This window comes from Cydia splendana, chromosome 6 (genome assembly GCF_910591565.1).
Source record: "Cydia splendana chromosome 6, ilCydSple1.2, whole genome shotgun sequence".
Lineage (NCBI taxonomy): Eukaryota > Metazoa > Arthropoda > Insecta > Lepidoptera > Tortricidae > Cydia > Cydia splendana.
Window position 1 is genome coordinate 2,835,309 of NC_085965.1, and position 19,499 is coordinate 2,854,807.

The 19,499-nt window shown below is 37.8% G+C and overlaps 1 protein-coding gene across 1 annotated transcript in view; it reads right to left on the reverse strand.

Moving 5' to 3' along the window:
- Nucleotides 1-1,517: 1,517 nt before the first annotated feature.
- The window catches only part of LOC134791312 (uncharacterized), a 51,426-nt gene continuing 33,444 nt past the window's right edge, over nucleotides 1,518-19,499 (reverse strand). Inside the window, exons 3-5 of the mRNA XM_063762325.1 lie at nucleotides 14,002-14,319; nucleotides 7,054-7,168; nucleotides 1,518-2,389 (exon numbers count right to left, since the gene is read on the reverse strand). Of these exons, the coding sequence (XP_063618395.1) occupies nucleotides 2,252-2,389; nucleotides 7,054-7,168; nucleotides 14,002-14,319 (571 nt within the window). The 3' untranslated portion in view covers nucleotides 1,518-2,251. The remainder of the gene's footprint in view (nucleotides 2,390-7,053; nucleotides 7,169-14,001; nucleotides 14,320-19,499) is intronic.

Below are 19,499 nucleotides of genomic sequence, written 5' to 3' on the forward strand. Positions count from 1 at the left end.
GTTAATGAGCTTACAATTATGTTGTAGACTTGTAGACAATTAAACATTAAAGCTAGATTTTATGAAATTCTTGAGTAATGACAACTTAGAACTTCACAAAATGTAGGTAGGATTGCGTAGTAGGTACCTATACTTTAAAACATTGTAATAAACCAAGTGTTTAAGATTTAGAGCCATCAATGCCATCATACAGTCAGCAGCAAAAGTTGCTAAGCGGGCGCGGTGTTCAAAATTACCTTGTCACACTCTTAGGCCCACTTGCACCCAGGGGCGTATTTACCCTAGGGCCATCCGGGCCATGGCCCGGGGCGCCAACCCCCAGGGGCGGCATATAGGGGCGGCATCGGATTGCATTTTGTTTTTCTTCCTTGACTTCTGGGGCGCCGAAACGTATTGGCCCGGGGCGCCAAATTTCCAAATACGCCCCTGCTTGCACCATTCCACTAACCCGGTTAACCGGTTAAACCTGGAGTTGCCATGGTTACCAGTACAATTTGACACTAAGTTAACTGTTTAACCGCTTAACCCCGGGTTAGTGGGATGGTGCAAGTGGGCCTTATTCTTTTAACAATAAAGTCGCGTCAAGATCATTTTGCACACATCACTCGCTTAGCAACTTCTGCTGCTGACCGTACACATGAATTCATGTTTTCGAAACTTCAACATACTCAAACGATATTCAAACAATTTACGTTCGTTAAGAGTTATTATCGGTTTAATAACGTAAGTGCCCGTTTATGTAAGTATATTTACAGATGTAGTGCAAAATTGTTTTCCATCGTATTTTCTCGGAAACGTTCGTATTAGCAAAGACATATCTAACTTCGTATAAGACGAATAAAGTCTAAGGAAAAAACGTGCCTCGGAATTCAAGTAAAAGTCATTCTCGAATAGATGCCGCACACACCTTTAGCCTATTCTCGGCTAGATGGCGTGACGAAACCGTTTCATATTTAACAATTTTAACACATAGATATCAGTGAATGAACATGGATCAAAATGATACAAAAATAATAAAATCATTTATCCATATATATACATTTTTTGATAACTTTATACGTTTTAATTTTGAGTTTTAGTCGTGTGTCGATAGATGGCAGTAAATTTACAGTGACTACGAAATTTACAATGACAGGACCCCTCTATACTATCTATTCTTTTTACAGTGACTACGAAATTTACAATGACAGGACCCCTCTATACTATCTATTCTTTTTACAGTGACTACGAAATTTACAATGACAGGACCCCTCTATACTATCTATTCTTTTTACAGTGACTACGAAATTTACAATGACAGGACCCCTCTATACTATCTATTCTTTTTACAGTGACTACGAAATTTACAATGACAGGACCCCTCTATACTATCTATTCTTTTTACAGTGACTACGAAATTTACAATGACAGGACCCCTCTATACTATCTATTCTTTTTGGTATTAGTCATGCTACTTCAGTCATCATCAGTACTTTTTGTACCAAGACTGATTGAAATAGCAATACCCGTTCGTACGTTTCCGTGAAAATACGAAGGAAAATAATTATGCACTACATCTGTAATTAAAATGTCTATGTCTTCTGATTATGATAAATATCATATTTCCTTGAGCTTAGACTATTAGAAATATTTATGAACCATAGACATCCATATCATGTGAATGTTTATATAGCCCTAACAAACAAGTTTACGAAATAAAACCTTATTCTAAACTAAATAGTTTAGTTTGGCTGCATGCAATTAGCATTTAATGCTTTAAAAATCCTAACTAAAATCTCTTTCCCTTATCCGTTTCAAGGGTATATTTGCACAAACCCATATTTCTATAATATGTATGTAGGTATAATGTCATATAGTAATAAAACATTTCGAATTAATAACATTTCAGAACTCATTCCTTTTCCGCCTTCATACCTTATTTGAAGTAGGTAATGCCTTAACGTTCTGCAGAAGTATTTTCTAAGCTTAGCTTCGCCTTGAAGTCTCACAAAACCGGCATAAAATGTTTATTTGTTGAAGTAATTTTCTATATAGTTTATGCTTTATAATGATCATAAATCATATCTTATAAAACTAGGCAAAAGAGGCATTGCATGCGCAAATTAATTAAGCTACCGTTTCAAAGTGATGCATAATATTAAATTAACAAAACACTATCATTATAACGCTCACTATTTACAGTTCACTGCACTCACACACGCACGAATGTTCTAATTTCAAAATTCGATTCCTAAAATTGTTTTAGGTTAGTTTACGTTGGCACTAGGTTCCCGGCGTTAAACGCGAGGTGCCCCGAAAGGGCGATGAGAACAAGTTGGAGGTTTTGGAACGTTGCGCTGGCTTTATCTGGGGAGGAGCATTCTTTATCTCGGTATTCGTAGCAGAAATTCTGAAAAAAAAAATATTATTAGAAAGTTGTTCGCAGAAATCGCGAAGCGTCTGGTTGACGTAACTGGTGACCGAAGAGCTGGCGGCTACCTCGCACAACGTATCAGCATTGCGACACAGCGAGGAAATGCCGCCAGCATCCTTGGTACAATGCCTCAGGGGCCTATTTTACGTAGATTTAAGCTAGTTGGTAATTTCGTTTAGTAGTACCACACTGTATATATATATATATTGTATGTAAATAAATGATTTTCCTTATTAGAAAGTAAATGAACTAAATAAAGCAATCGAATTTAAACTGTCGAGAGTCAGTCAGCTAATTTTAGTAATTTTACGATTTAACACACGTAATATTTTTAGTCACTCGATATGTGGTGCGGCGTTATGTGGTGCGATGTCAATGTCGCATGCGTAGGGTTTGCAATCCGGATCCGAAATGTATGAAATTATCCGGATCTGGATCCGGATCCGCGGATCTTCCCATACATTTCGGATCCGTCGTGCAAACCCTAGGCATGCGGCTATCGTGAGTCGCCTTGACCGCTGCTCATGCACTTTTAGTGCTTGTAAATGGAGACCTAGTCTCCGAAACATGTGACTAAGAATACGTGGGTTAAACCATAAAGCTAGCTTAATTAAACAGGACAAATAAAAAAGAATAAAAAAATAAGAAGACCTCTTTCTCTCTTTAAGAGCCCATCAATGTGCACACTAGCGCCACAGCTAAATAATCGTGATTATTTAAATTTAACGAAAGATATTGAAAAAATTGGCCAAGTGCGAGTCGGACTCGCACACGAAGGGTTCCGTACCATTATCTATAAAAACGGTCACCCATCCAAGTACTGACCCCTCCCGACGTTGCTTAACTTCGGTCAAAAATCACGTTTGTTGTATGGGAGCCCCACTTAAATCTTTATTTTATTCTGTTTTTAGTATTTGTTGTTATAGCAGCAACAGAAATACATCATCTATGAAAATTTCAACTGTGAAAGAGAAAACTAGTGTGTTATCGCGAACAGTACATTTTTCCCTCCTGTGGGCAATAGTTAACAGCTTGTGGGCATGTAGGTAATGATTTTATCATAGTTCTCTAAATAAAAGGAGGACCTTTTCACGTGGATAAGGATTAAATAAGAAAATTAACCTTTATAGCCCTTAACTCTTGTGTATGTCTACAGGAAAGACATAACACAGTGATCTTTTTGACCCAAAAACTAGTTAGATGTATTCAAAAGGTACTTAAATACACAATACAGTACGTAGCGGACCCCTTTTTTCAATATCTTTCGTTAAATTTAAATAATTACGATTATTCAGCTGTGGCGCTAGTGTGCTCGTTGATGGGCTCTTAATCGTTTTTCGCAACGCGAGTGTGCATTCCGGAATACGATGGATTAATGTAAACTTTTTTATATTTTTATCTACGAGAAAGCAATCAAATTTGGTAACAGTGTAGCTTACGTTATGTAGAAGTTGATTACATCTTGTCTCACTCTAGTTTTGTATCTGTTATTTTTTATATTTGAAATTCAAACAGGGATAGTAACGTTTGCATTCCTAATCCGATTATGAGATGCAAATTGGAAACTGCATACAGAGTGCGGTTTTGAAAGAGGAGAAGATTTAGTACGGTCGCCATCAGATATATCAGAGCGGCTGAGGCGCGAATATCTGAACACGACACGCCTCTATTGCCATGGCGTGGCGTTAGAGTGCGTGTTCAGGTATTTGTGAACACTTTGGCCTCTCCGATATATCTGACGGCGACCGTACCTAATTTGAAATGTTTTCTGTCTATAGACTATCTTTCTTTGTGTTATCTACTTATCTCGAGCACCTTTAAAACTAAATAAATATCTAAAAGCTATATTTATTTATGAATTCCTTTGTTATTTTATTCATAAGGGTTTTATGAAGCAATCTATTTTTCACCAATCTCTTTTAGATCATACTGTAAAATGCAATAGGTATTGTGATCATAAACTGAGGAAAATACATTTAATATTTTTGGTCGTTCCGCAAATCCGCAAGCCGCAATCACTTCATTTAACAGTTTTACGAAAATCATTATAATTTCGCGTTCCAATTAAATAACAGTATCGGTTTGGTTAATTTGAGGGATATGTTATCAAAAATATTTACTTGTACACAAACGTTAAAAACGATTGTATTATATACATTTTGTATGGGGAAACGCACAGAGACGGTGCGTGGTGCATCAAATTGTAGGTATGAAAAGATATAAAGTAACAATTAAATAGTGGTAGGTTGTTAGAAAATTACTTTCAAAGAGAAGAGTGTATAAGTAGTCGCACTGCCCATGATTAGAGATGGGTAACTACCCGGGTAAATACCCGAGAGCGGGTATTTACCCGGTAAATACCCGATATTTACCTACCCGCGGGTAAATACGCGGGTATTTTCGTTTTTCTTCTAAATTTGATGTGTTTAATGGTATGTGAGTATAAATAAGATTAATTTAAGTATTTTTTTATAATGTTACATAAAATGTATGTTCAAACTAATTACGAAAAGGTTGCTATGAGGTGAAGTTCGATTTTAACATATCAGTCCAATTATGAAAATCGTGTAAAATCATTCCCTGGCTTCCGGAAATGTTTTAAAATGCTTTTAATATACATTAGAAAGATGAAAATAAAGAATACTTATGAATCATAATAAAAAAAAATTGTGCAATATCCCAACTTGTGAAGCTTATAAGTCAAACACAGTTAGTTTTTGGACAAAAATGTATATAACCTTTTTTGTAGAAAATTATGTCTACTTTAGTTTGTACATACAACACTTTTCGATATTAATGACAGATTCCAAGAAGTATGAAAAAGTTCACTTTTGCCCTCCTCCCCCCAACCACACCCCCCGCTGACCGAAGTTGGAATGTGTATTATCAACATATAAGTACGATAATTTACTCGTCTAAAAAAAATACTCTTATGACGGCCTTTTTTTAATATTTATCAAAACTGTACTAAAAATTAATTAGTTACAACTGCAACTGCAACTTAACGATTTCATTTTAAATGACACACAATAATTACAGCCATTAACTCGGTTTATATCTCCACTTTAACACAAATCGACATGTGCAACAAGAAATGAATCTACCCGTCCATTTGGGAAGATACGGGTAAATACCGGGTAGATGGGTATTTACCGGGTATTTACCTGGGTGGGTAAATTGGGTAAATACCCGCGACCCATCTCTACCCATGATAAATAGCAGTGAAACAAGTCGAATCTCGTCTTGTCCGTAGTCCGGATTTTGAGTGTACGAATTTGGGTATTTTACTGTATTTAAAATGAATTGTTTAACACCATGCATGAAATAAAGCACCCAAAGATTAATAGAGAAACGGAGGCAGCAGTTATTTTTAGACACAATTTATATTTTAAAACCCGAATAAAACTATAAAGAGTGGGTAATTTGATTGTGACGTCACATGCTAGTGTTTCATATAAATTTCATAGGAGCAAAATCGTTTTGACAGTTCGAAAAAAGAATCTGATTTGACTATAGTAGTCAAATACCCTATTACATGTATCTTTGATTACTTCCAAATTTATTTTATTACATACTCTAGAATGCATCTCTTGCTGTTTGTTGTTAAATTTTCGCATATAATTCATATTTGTATTGAATTCATATTCACTCGTTGTTCAACATAAGCTCGTCTCTTTCTCTCTCGTTGTGCGGGCGCTCGTTAGCACGTGCACATTTCTCGCTTGCCTAGGCGCGACTAAAGAACAACTGTACAATTTGTACAATTTAAGCGCTTCAATTCCGGAATGCCTATAACCTATCTGCGGCGGTAGCACGGTCGCATTTTTATCGTTTGTCACCATGCCTGTCACGTTCTAACAAGTATGTAAGTGCGAAAGTGACGGGCATAGTGACAGGCGATAAAAATGGAACCATGCTGCGTCCGCTGGAGTTATAATATCATTGGAAACCAAGACACAGAAGAAATAATAGTACAGGAAACTTCCTACAAAACCGAAGTTTGCAAGCGATTCAGGGTCGAATCATGCAATCCCTTTCTAATATATGGCACTATCCCTTTCGGCTATTTGGGGTTGTCAAAATTCAAGTGATTAAATCTTATCTGTGGTCGTTCACGCAAAAGGAAGTCAAGTAGTGCCAACCCAGTATAGTTCGTTTTTTTAGCATTAGAAAGAAGTTGAAAGAAGGTAAGCGATCTTGATATGTCTTTTAATTGAAAAACGCTTTTTAAAAATCAGTACCTATTACTTATGAAAGCAGCAGAATATTAATGATCGTATTAGATTATCTAATTAATACATATCGTATCAGATACAGATCGTATTAGATTATGTAATTGTTACATATTTGCCGTAACTTATTTTTAAAATATGTTTTTCAATTAAAAGATTGCCACCTGACGAAGCCTGCGTTGTGGATATCCTTACTGAAAATTTTATCATATTTGTTATTGTTTTATAATGTATGGGATATTATGAAATAAAATGTCTTTAGCTCAATTAAAAGACACATCAAGTTTGTTTACCTTATTTAGAAAATGCTAAAAAAACGAACTATAATAATTGCTCGGAGCAATGCTGATCCGAACGGAGCCGACTTCGACCGAAGTCAGGAGTGTCTCCCCACTAACCAAGACAAACCTTTATAATGTTGGAAGCCATCTGCTTAAGGAACTTGCTGGTGAAGACGGCTGCCTCGTCACCGCACGTCCTCTGTACCGTTTCTTCGGAGCACGACATGAACTCCTGGAATGAGCTGAAACCAGAAAAAACATAGTTAATCTAGATTAACTACACTACACACTACACAGACAATATACAGACTAGTCTGAAGAATCTAATATGCTATACTTGCTGCAAAATAAGCGGCAAGTTGGGACTCGCAAAATTAGTACAGTATTACGTATAAAAAGCACGGTAAGGCAAGAAACACTAATTTCGGGAGTGAAATCCTTTCTAAGCAGTTTGCATTAGGGGAGAAAAGGCAAATCGTTTCCGTGCAAATAGACGGTACATTGACAGCAAAATGGCGTCGCTCTTGAATGTCTAAATGGAATGGGAAATGTAGAATTAAGTTCTGTATTTCTTTACGTAACTAGGTAGAGGTAAACCATTTTTAAACTGCCCCTCCATTGCGCCTCCGCTCCGCTCCCATTCAAAGCATATCATCGCACACAACAAAAAAAGTCTATACCTATCTAGGTATGTTTACGTTGCGTATAGAAGACTATAGTGTGTCAATGACCATGGGATCCTGTCGCTACAAAATCGCGAAAAAATTTTTGGCCGTTCCATAGAAAATCTCGACATCTGAATACCCAAAATGTATGAAAAAGCCAAATTTTTTTTCGCGATTTCGGGGTTGGTCCCATAATAAAAGTAGCTCAGTGTAGCGAGTACAATCGAACATTGAATTTAAAGCCCCATGGTCAGAGATGCCCTGTAGATGCGAGCGTATTTTACTTCAACTATTGAATTTACCTAATGGATTTCTTTTTAACATTTTTTGCACCGTTATTTAAGCCTCTTTCACTCGCAAAGTTTTTAAAAAATCTATTAATTTCCATAGCCATTTTTCTCGAAAAAAATAGCATTTTTGTTTATCTTTCCATTGTGCCAACGCGGGCAGCGATGTGTAAATCCTATGATAGAGGAATATTTTTAATGGAAGAACTGACCAACGGCGGGCGAATGGAAAAGGTTGCAGAAACAATATTTGTTTGCATTGTAAGTATGTTTGTAGCGTCGCTGTTGCGCTGCGATAGAGGAAAATTATTCGCAAACATAGCTTATACGAGTTTTAATAAAATGTATTGTGTTGGTATAGGTACCTACAAGTTTTTGCGGACCATACTTAGATGTATTAGTTAAACGTTGTGACATAAACTAATTGAGATGATTCTAAAGAACCCGAACGCGTTCATTATACACCGTGTTTTTTTTTTATTTCCGTTAATTTCAAGGGTGCATTCCTGAGCTTAAATCAAGTAACTTTCTCAAAGACACCGATATTCTAATTAATTATTGATTATCTCCGAAATGGAACTCCTGGAATAATTATTTTTTTCCTATAAGGCCTCTACAAGCGTGTACACTTCCCTTAGGGCCGGTTTACATATTGATTAGTGTTTAGAATGAGTTCATACATTTGCTACTAAACTTAAGTACAATCTCGGTCGATCGATGTTTGAAATGATATTGATATGTCACAGATTTAAATTGTTTGGTTGAGTTAAATGTACTGCCCGTGTTACAACAACGCTATATGCTACATTTAATTACTTTTTAAACTTGATTATATAAAAAAAGCAAACCAAAAAAAAAATTTTTTTTTTATTAACTATGTCATTTAGTTCTCTTAAACGTACTTAACCATACCCCGAAGATAACAGAATTCAATAAAAACACGGTGTATATATAGAGGCAAATATTTAGGAGCGTCTGCTGATGTTCACGACGCTTCATGATACCTACATCTCCCTTAACATCAAGGTATCATCTAGGTACTGACACAATTTGTCATCAGGTACTACTTAGTTCAGGTACTCCTGATGGTTTCATGGTTCAGTGATATCTAGTCCCCATGGCTCTGCCATTTTGAAAAATAGTCCAGTAACTGATTTGAAACAAAATTCTAGTCTGTTTGTGTCTGGGTTGGAAAGTGCACCAACAATGCTTGCAGATTACGTTAAATAAGCGAAATATAAAAGTCATTACTAAAAGTACAACCTAAAACACAGCAATATCATCTGCATATCGAATATTTAAAACATTATCGGCAAATTAACGATTCAATTGAAGTGAACGCGGATAACGAAGCCATTACGATCGAATGAGGCTCTAATACAGAATAAATTCAAGCAGAATCCTTAAACAGTTGAATGGTCACAATGGAGGAAAAATCGGACGTAATGGGGGTGGGACTGAGATAAAATTGATTGATTGCGAGTCATTATAGAGATATTATGGATCGCAAAACATTAATGATGGTTTGTGTGTTGAATAGTAAGCGTTACAGAATAATCAAGCCCGATTTTGCAAATTCACGCAGAGGTGATTAACATTTAGCATGTTAAATATGTAATTACGTTGTCAGATGCAATAAGGTATTTGACTACTAGTCAAATCAGTTTCTTTTTTCGAACAGTCAAAACGATTTTGCTACTATGGAACTATGAAACACTAGCAAGTGACGTCACAATCAAATTACCTACTCTTTATAGTTTTATACGGGTTTTAAAATAGAAATTGTGTCTAAAATTACTGCTGTCTACGTTTATCTAATTCATCTTCTGGTGCTTTATTTCATGCATGGAGTAAAATAATTTATTTTAAATACAGTCAAATACCCTATTGACATCCGAGTGTCACCTTTGTGGTAGGTATACCTATCAATGATATTATTGAATATTTTGCTACTATGTATTTTAATTTTTTAATGGAAAACCTATCTTAAAAAGAGGCATGCATTTCACCACCATTTCAATTGTTTAGATCAAATTAGTTTGGTAACTAGTTTGAGTTACTTAGGTTACTTAGTTGTTGTACACAAAGTATTATAGGTACCATATTTTTAGGGTTCCGTACCCAAAGGGTAAAACAGGACCCTATTACTAAGACTCCGCTGTCCGTCCGTCCGTCCGTCCGTCCGTCTGTCACCAGGCTGTATCTCACGAACCGTGATAGCTAGACAGTTGAAATTTTCACAGATGATGTATTTCTGTTGCCGCTATAACAACAAATACTAAAAACAGAATAAAATAAAGATTTAAGTGGGGCTCCCATACAACTAACGTGATTTTTGACCGAAGTTAAGCAACGTCGGGCGGGGTCAGTACTTGGATGGGTGACCGTTTTTTTTTTTTTGCCGTTTTTTACATTATGGTACGGAACCCTTCGTGCGCGAGTCCGACTCGCACTTGCCCGGTTTTTTAGTGCTGCAGTACTACTAAATATTAACTACTAAATATTACTTAATATATTACCAACTACTAAATATTATAAGTGTGAAATCATGTCCAATCCAAATCTTTGCTTAAAATCGCGCTAAAATTTCAAAGAGTTAGCACGGCTTTAGAAATAGTACGGCAAAATAAAATGTAAATTAATTATGACGTAGGTGCGCGGACTGACAGAAGTAGGGTGCTGTGCTGCTTTTAGATCGGTAACTTCCTTGGCTTTATTTGCATACAATTTTAAACTTAAGCAAATATTATTTTTTTTATTTAATTTTCCCTTTTTAGAGTTCCGTGCCCAAACGGTAAAAACCTATTACTAAGACTCCGCTGGCCGTCTGTCTGTCCGTCTGTCTGTCTGTCTGTTCGTCTGTCCGTCTGTCTGTCACCAGGTTGTATCTCATGAACCGTGATAGCTCGGCAGTTGAAATTTTCACAGACGATGTATTTCTGTCGCCGCTATAACAACAAACATTAAAAACAGAATAAAATAATATTTAAGTGGGGCTCCCATACAACGTGATTTTTTCCGTTTTTTGTGTAATGGCACGGAACCCTTCGTGCGCGAGTGCGACTCGCACTTGGCCGGATTTTGCTCTTCATCAGTCAGAGAAAACATCGACAAACCAATCTTTTTCTTTTGATTCCTAATGAGATTCAATTTAGCTTTAAATATTTCCAAAGTAAGGTCGAAGGGTCCTATAAAAGCAGCCTCGTGACGACTATTCTTCATTATAAGTTCGCCTTTTAGTATTAAAGTATGTTAGGGTACAATTGGATCGGGGCTAGCGGGTATTTTAAAATTTAAATTACTGCTATACTAGACTTGAGTTTCCGCTTGAATACACCTGCATATGTAGACTTGTTGCACTTGATTATCTCACTAGAGTCACTAGACACGTGGTTATCCTATCGTACCCAAAACAATGATATTCCAAAACCAAGTGCTGGTCGAAATGGCCCCACACCACACCACAAGGCGAATAAACAGTACAGGCGGCGTAGCACGGTCGCGTTTTTATCGCTTGTCACCATGCCTGTCACGTTCTAACAAGTAAGTGCGAAAGGGACGCGCATAGTGATAGGCGATAAAAATGGAACCATGCTGCGCCCGCAGCTTAATCAATTTAAAAATTCTTTGAAAATGTTTTAGCTCGTAAGACTTACTATTAATTCTATAAAAGGATAAATATGTTAATACCTACACCTATTATATTTTATTTTATTACACAAACGGGTCTACCGCGATATAATTTCATTGTTTTTACCTTTAATTCCGACGTTTCAGCTGAGTTGCACCAGCTGTGGTCACGGAAAGACTGACGTCCCAACAAATGTCAACGGAGATATTAATAAAACAACACTAAACTACCCGAAATTAGTTTATAAAAATGTTCGGAGTAGACAAAGAAATTGCAGCTACCCGTTAAAGTTTAATGTTTACTGTCCACTATATTTGTCCATGGTATAATAATATACTCCGCCTGGTACTCCATTCCCGTCTTTTCTAGGTCACCTAACTGACACGGGCCTACGTCATCATGCGACAGCGCTATATGATAATATGCGATAGCGCTATATATAGCGGCCATGTTGTTGTGACGTAGGCCCGTGTCACTCTGGGAATGGAAGACCATGTTTTATTAGACTATGTATTTGTCTATTATATTTTGACAATCATGCCTTCAAATATGCCGTAAGGCCACATAGTGAAACTGACTGAACTGATACCCTATTTGACAAAATAAATAATTTAGATTTAAAGACGGCTGAATATAAACAAAATTAAAACTCACAACACATAATTTAATCGTCATACTCATTCATAAAAATAACAATTCGAGAAATCGTAACGAAAGTGCAGCAAAAAACTTCCCCTCTAAAATAGTCCAATTCTCCCCGAACATTCACAAAGATTCACGCCGGCCCCGTAATTACTTCTAAGGAACTGTTCGATCCCGTAAAATATTCTAACGAGGACTATTCAATATTCAAGACTCCGACTCTTTGGACTCCCTTGATAACTTCTCCGGGGCCAATTCTGTTTTAATAATTTGATAGGGTTTTGATCGTATGTCATATTGCTATTGGCTTGAGTCATATCATCTGGCATCTCACGCCAACGTGCACCAATCGGTGCGAGCAATTGGTGCACGTGAGATGACTTATGAGACAAGTCCTGATTGGGTCAAAAACGTTCAGGAAACCCGCCGTCTTTTCTGTAGACATTATAAAGTCTTTTATCTTAAAAAAATTAAGCAGTAGAAGTATTTAGTAAGGGGCTATTCATAAATTACGTCATTTCAAATTAGGGGGGGGGGGTCTGGACATCGGATGACGGTAGCATGTCGTAGGAGGAAACGGGGTCATTTGAAGCATGATTTTTGGATGATTTTAGGGGGGGGGGGTCAAAAATCGTCAAAAAACGATGACGTAATTTATGGACAGCCCCTAAGCCAACAAGGATAGAGTACGAAAATTAAACTATAACTCCGTCTATTTTGTTATGTCGTCAGGAAAGTAGCATAAATTCAATTCATGCTAAAAAAGGTTTCGACCAATCAGCGTTAGCGGCTTAAGGTGACAGTCCATTTCCAACGACAGCAGCACTACCATTCATTTTACTATGGAAATTGACAATAACGCCAACGCGTTAGTACTAGTAGTGCAATAATTCATCACGCCTGTGGATACCTAACATGATCCCACAACTGATTATGTTGTCAAATGATTAGAAAAAGCTTCGTATTAGAGATGGGCTGAATAATTCGGATAAAGTACGGAATAAAAGCAAACGGTCAGAAATGGAATTACCCTTACGCCGATTGGTGCAGCGACGCACGCTTCAAGGTCGTATCAAAATAAAATCAAAACCACATAAAATTGCTAATACAGAATCAGGTTCTCGGACACTTTAATTTGTGGAAATCAAATTGTCTAAGGCCAATCTAAAGACGTCTGTATTAGATAATGAGAAAGCTGAGGCAATTATTAATTATGTTTACAGTTTGCTGCTGAAATATTAGAATACGAGTATACTCTGACTTGAGCAGAAACAGGTATAGAATGGCATGAAAAATTTGTGGAAAATTACAAAAAACAAGTGTGTGACTTCGAAATATTTGTTACAATTTTATGACAATTTACAGGATTCGACAAAAAAAAGATTGCTTTGTCTTTATTTGACGTCTTTAAGTGAAGGTAGTATTATGTACCTACTTATTTTGGTCGATATCCCACATCTTTTATTAACTGAACAAAGCGAGATGACATTCATAGTGCCCATACCTCTTTTGGACGTATTAGTTTAAAGACATACCCGGGTCCAAGCGAGATGACATTCATAGTGCCGTTACCAACATAAAATGGTCAAAACACTAACAAATTTACTTACCAACAAACTGTCCTCAAATAATCCTCATGAAGTCATGACTAGTGCTAATATCTCGCTGGCCCGTTGAATACTGCTCATTTTTCTGATGATCATTCAGATGGGTAAGCCGGCTAAGCGTAACCTCATACTTCTGGCTAGATTGCTCATAATCAGCCCAGAAGATCTTCACGCAGCGCGCGTGGACCCATCCTTTACAATTTTACATCATAAAATAGTCTAAATACTAACTAATCCACTTACCAGCAAACTGTCCTCAAATAATCCTCATGGCTCGTGCTAATATCTCGCTGATCCGTAGAATACTGCTCATTTTTCTGATGATCATTCAGATGTGTGAGTGTAACTTCATACTTCTGGCTACACTTTTCATAATCAGCCCAGAATATCTTCACGCAGCGTGCGTGTTTCAAGTACTCGTCTTGGTAAGCCCCGGGGGTACAGAGTTCTTTCATACCATCGCTGATTCCGGAGTAGATTTTGCGGAAGACGGTCTGTTCGTGTCTGCTCATGCAGGCGCTTGTGTAGTTATCGATGCAGGTTATGCCAGAGTGGAGTTTTCTGGAAAGAAGAGATTAGTCAGTAAAATGTTGAAGAGAGTTAATGAAACAAAAATTGTCACAATGGGTCAAAGACGTCACAGTGGTCATGTGTAAGATTCGAAGTAAACTTTTTCGATTCAACAAAAGTAAAATCAGAAATAGGTAGGTTCAGATCATATTTATAAAAATCTGTTTTTAAGTTTTCAAACAAAAAAAAATATTTTAACTATTAATAAGCACAATAATTTGCAACAAAATAATACTTTTGCTCGGCAATACAGAAATTTGGGTTAAATTTTCCCGTCTATTAAGTAATATTCCCGAAAATAAGACATTGGTGAAACAAAACGCCTACAATTTTGATGCAGGCCTAAACTGCGACGGAGGCGGCCTTAGCCGACATAAATATCAAACAAATTAAGCTCCCTTCAAAATGGGCAACATTAATATTTTGTGCCATTTGCTGGGACCCATTTTCATCCCACAATAGGGACCGTGCGCGTTGAAGGGTCTGCCATCTTGTGGCCTGAATCGGAAACATATGTGCACATGTACATTGCCAAAGCAAGTGCTACCATCTACCGTTCTCGTCGGTACGTTTCCTAGTACTTACATAGTAGGTTCTGCCATCTTGTGGGCTACATCGGAAGCATCAACGACACATTTACGCCTCGCGCCAAAAATCTGACGGCTCCTATGCTGCCCCCTATAGTTCATGCACGGCGCCTATAGTAGTCCCAGTTTAACTTTGTGTCACAACAAACCACACAATCAATAATTCACCACGCCTGCGGTTTTCTAACATGATGCCACAACTCATTATAGTCATTATGTTGTCAAATGATTAGTAAAAGCTTCGTTTTAGAGATGAGCCGAATATTCGGTATTCGGCTAAAGAAAGGAAGACACGTTAGACCGGGCCGTGGCCTGCCGTAGCTTCCGGAGCTTCGTTTCCTACGGAAAGCACCACGTGATCACCGATCAGCCGTCATACACGTAGAAAATGACATGTCGGACGCCTCGGCCCGAGCACTGCCCTGTCTGGCGTGACTGGCGTGAGTCGTCCTTTACGAGGCATGTTTTTCAATGTTTGAATTCGACCGAAAACTTCGGTTAAAGTACGGTATCAAAGCAAATATTTTTTATTGTTTGTGTGTGGTTGCGACTTGCGATACTTTAAAATGAAAGCTCCTCGAGAAGTTTTTAACTGACTCTCTGCCAGGTTACGTCATTCCGTTGACATTGATGAACGAATGAAAATGTCTGAATTAAATTTAAATCAATTTTTTAATTTTTTTTTAATTTTTTTTTTAATTTTTGAATTAAATTTTCATCCTGTTTCATTCAACATGTTGAATCAGTGTAGATTGTTTGGTGAGGATTGAAAAATTGCAAGGCAAGGGACTCAGCTTTTTGACCTGTTTCATAATTTCAGCCTATATACGTCCCACTGCTGGGCACAGGCCTCCTCTCATGCGCGAGAGGGCCTTACCCTTGACCTGTTTATTTTTAGGGAAATTCCTAATCTTTAGCTGCTAATGTAGGTATTTGATAAGTTTTTGAATGGTGTATTAGAATGTTATAGATGAGCCGAATAATTCGACCAAATATTCGGTTCGGTAAAATTTCAACCGAACATTAGGCCGAATATGCGTGTTCAGAAAACTCCATATTCGGCCCATCTCTACATTGTATTCAACATTATCCACACTAATGTACACCTGACTACAAATAAATTAAGCCCACAAATCATCAGTTGACAGCTGTTTGAACAAACAAATTCCAATTCCGTTTTTAGTTGTATTTGTTTTAACGTTTTAATTAATAGCTCGATAGTTTGTAAATGGCAAATACAAATCACTGTTAATGATTGCGGGTTTCATCAATGTGTATCAATTGCATTTAAATAAGCACAACGGTATATTGCGTTTAATTTATTAAGGTTCCGGATCTCAAAAGCTTAGTTGTACCCTTCATACTTTCTTTAAATTAGGTACCTACTTTTTTTTGTCTTTCTCCCTTACATCGTTTGATTCTATACGATACAGATAACTGATATGCCAAAACCCAGACGCCGCGTGTTTCCCGTGTGCAATGTAAACTGAGAAACAATATTACCAAATGTTATAACAGTGCAAGCGAAACAACTTGATCTCTATTCACGCCAAAGAACTCATTGGCTATTCAGCTCTATCCAAAGTTAGTCAGCCAGACAACTAGTTTCAAATTGCTATTTACCACAAACAAGAACACTAAATTAAGATGAGCTAACTGCGTACCATTCCTCAACTTGCTGACGTCTACGTCTTTAGCGAAAGTTAGCCATTTTACCAAAGTTACCCGGTTTTCACGAAGTTGAGCGTTCCGCGAATACTCGTAGGGTTGCCATACGTTAGCATTTTCCCTGACATGTCCTAGGTACCGCTGGAAAGACGAAGTGCAGAAAGACCTTAGCGAACTGGTCGCCGTCGACTGGACAGAGTAGCATGGCGAGCTTTGGTGCCGGAGGCCAAGATCCACTTCGAGTCTTTGCGCCACAGCAGTATAGTAAGTAATTATGTCAGGATTTTTGGTTCTTTATCAGGGTTTTTGGATAAAGGAAAGCTTTTGACCACAATCTCACCTGATGGTAAGTGCCGATGCTGTCTAGAATGGAGCATGCTTACCTAAGAGATGTCTATTAATTCTCGATTTGAAAGGATCCGAGTTATAGTAGAATAGTAATATGAGGAAGTGAGTTCAACTTGAGACTTGGTGAATGTCAGAGTTTTCAGACACAATAGGTTAACACACTTATCTCATCAGGCTGTTTTCAAAGTTGCGCGGTGATTTTCTGTTACTATTAGCCGAGCTTTGGAACAGGAGGGGAATTTTTGGAAAATTAGTGTCCAGGAAGTGTCAGGATTTTTGAGGTGATTTCCAGATTTTCGTCAGGATATTTTTTTTTATATGGCAACCCTATTCGTAAATTAATGAACGCTATATCGCCCTACATACTTAACGGTTAAAGACCGAACTATTATTCTTAATCTGGAGCTTAATCATTGCTTGAGGGGTAATAAATTAAGCAAACACTTTCGCTCTCAGTTCGGAGTGAAGTGCAACTAACATAGTTTTAAGTGTCAATTGGGATTAACTAACTTCAATGGTTTTTTTTTAAAGCAAGCCAAATTTCCGGGATCCCATGGTCCCGAGATATGGAGAAATACAAATGATATTGTTATTTTTTGTATTGGTAATAATAGTGTTTGAATGTTATACTTATAAACTGCATAAAGGTAGTCCCTAATGATCTTCGCAATACATCCATTCGCACGTTGCCCGCATTAAATAATTAATTACCTACATACTTACGTACCCACACCTGCGGCCATCACCGGGTAACATTTTCGGGGTTTTATCCCACGCCACGCGGCTTGCGGTACGCGATCGATACACAACTAGGGTTTGCAATCGGGATCCGAAATGTATGAAATTATCCGGATCTGGATCCGGATCCGCGGATATTCCCATACATTTCGGATCCGTCGTGCAAACCCTATACACAACACAAGAACCTTTTTGTCCCATTAATTATCGATTCCAGTACGGTTACCATCAGTTTGTCACTGACATAAACGCCGTCGAGAACGTAATTTACTTTCTATACATCTCGCTCGCACTCGCATATTAGTGCAAACGGGATGTATAGAAAGTAAATTACGTTCTCGACGGCGTTTATGTCAGTGACAAACTGATGGTAACCGTACAGGAGCATTTTTTTTATACCACGTCGATGGCAAACAAGCATACGGCCCGCCTGATGTTAAGCAACCCTTTGGACGCCTGCAACTCCAGAGGTGTTACATGCGCGTTGCCGACCCTTTAAAACCTGTACACTTCTTTTTTGAAGAACTCCATACTGTAGATGTAGACCAGCGGTCGGCAACCAGCGGCCCTCTCACTTGCGGCCCGCGAGCCTCCCTGGCTATTTTGTATATGTAATGTTGACAAACGACAATGTCTGATAAAGTCATAAATACTAACAAAGTGCGGCCCGCGTCCACTTCGTTAACTGATATGTGGCCCTTGGCTGCTAAAAGGTTGCCGACCGCTGCTGTAGACCCTTAGGTATGTTGATATATATGCCGATTCAAAGTAGACCACTGCCACTACTAACAAGTTGTAACACTTAAATAAGGTTTTGATATAGTTTTCACATATAAAAATTGTTAGAGCACGATTACTCAGTGGGGAGCAAAGTAGGCACATTTTACTGTACAGTCACCTGCAATAATATGTTACACAACGAAGGCCGCAAAAATATCTGACACGATCTTATTTGTAGAGCCACAAGAGCGTGTCACGTATTTTTGCGGCCTTCGAAGAGTAACATATTATTGCAGGTGACTGTACCAAGTCCGTAAAAACGGACCTACACGTGATAATTAGAACACGTACCTATACGTCCATTAAAATCACACTTAGATTCGTTAATACGATATTTACGTCATTGTAAACTGCAGCTGCAGTATTGTTTCCAAGCGCTACGAATCAATTAACTACAATCAAATACAGTACATGCATAATTTGAACAATGTGTGCTCACAAAAGTTTACATGATTGCAAAGGGAAACTTAATAGTTTTAAAACTCAAACGTGTTAAACACTAACCGATATAGGTGTAGCAAATTGCCAAATTCTTTATCACGTTCAGTAGCGTATCTCGTTACCATCTCAGCTAGGACCCTAAATGGCTCAACAATCGCGGTTCGTGATGGTACATATGTATGTAACAGGGATGTTACGGAGCTCCGGTTCCGTTTCCGTTAAGGCGGAACTTCCGTTTGGTATTACACATCCGTTTCTGTTCCGGTTCCGTTATGTTTGAAACGGAAGTTATAACGGATGTCAATGCTTCGCGCGGCGGCGGCGTACATCAAAAACAAACAGGTTCATACCAGTCAGTCGCTCATCGCCCCGCTTTACACGTGCTACGCTAATTTGTTGTTTGTTTGTATACTTTGTTTTATTCGTGTTATTAAAATTAAAATCGGTTGTGTACTGACTACTGACTGTGTGTAGTATGTGTGGTGAAAGTTAGTGTGTAAAAAAAACGCACAATGAAGCCGAAATCAAGTTCGATTTGGAACTATTTTGGTGAAGTTAGTGGGGACACGGCGACACGGCTAAGTGTAAACTTTGTCTGAAGGTTTATTC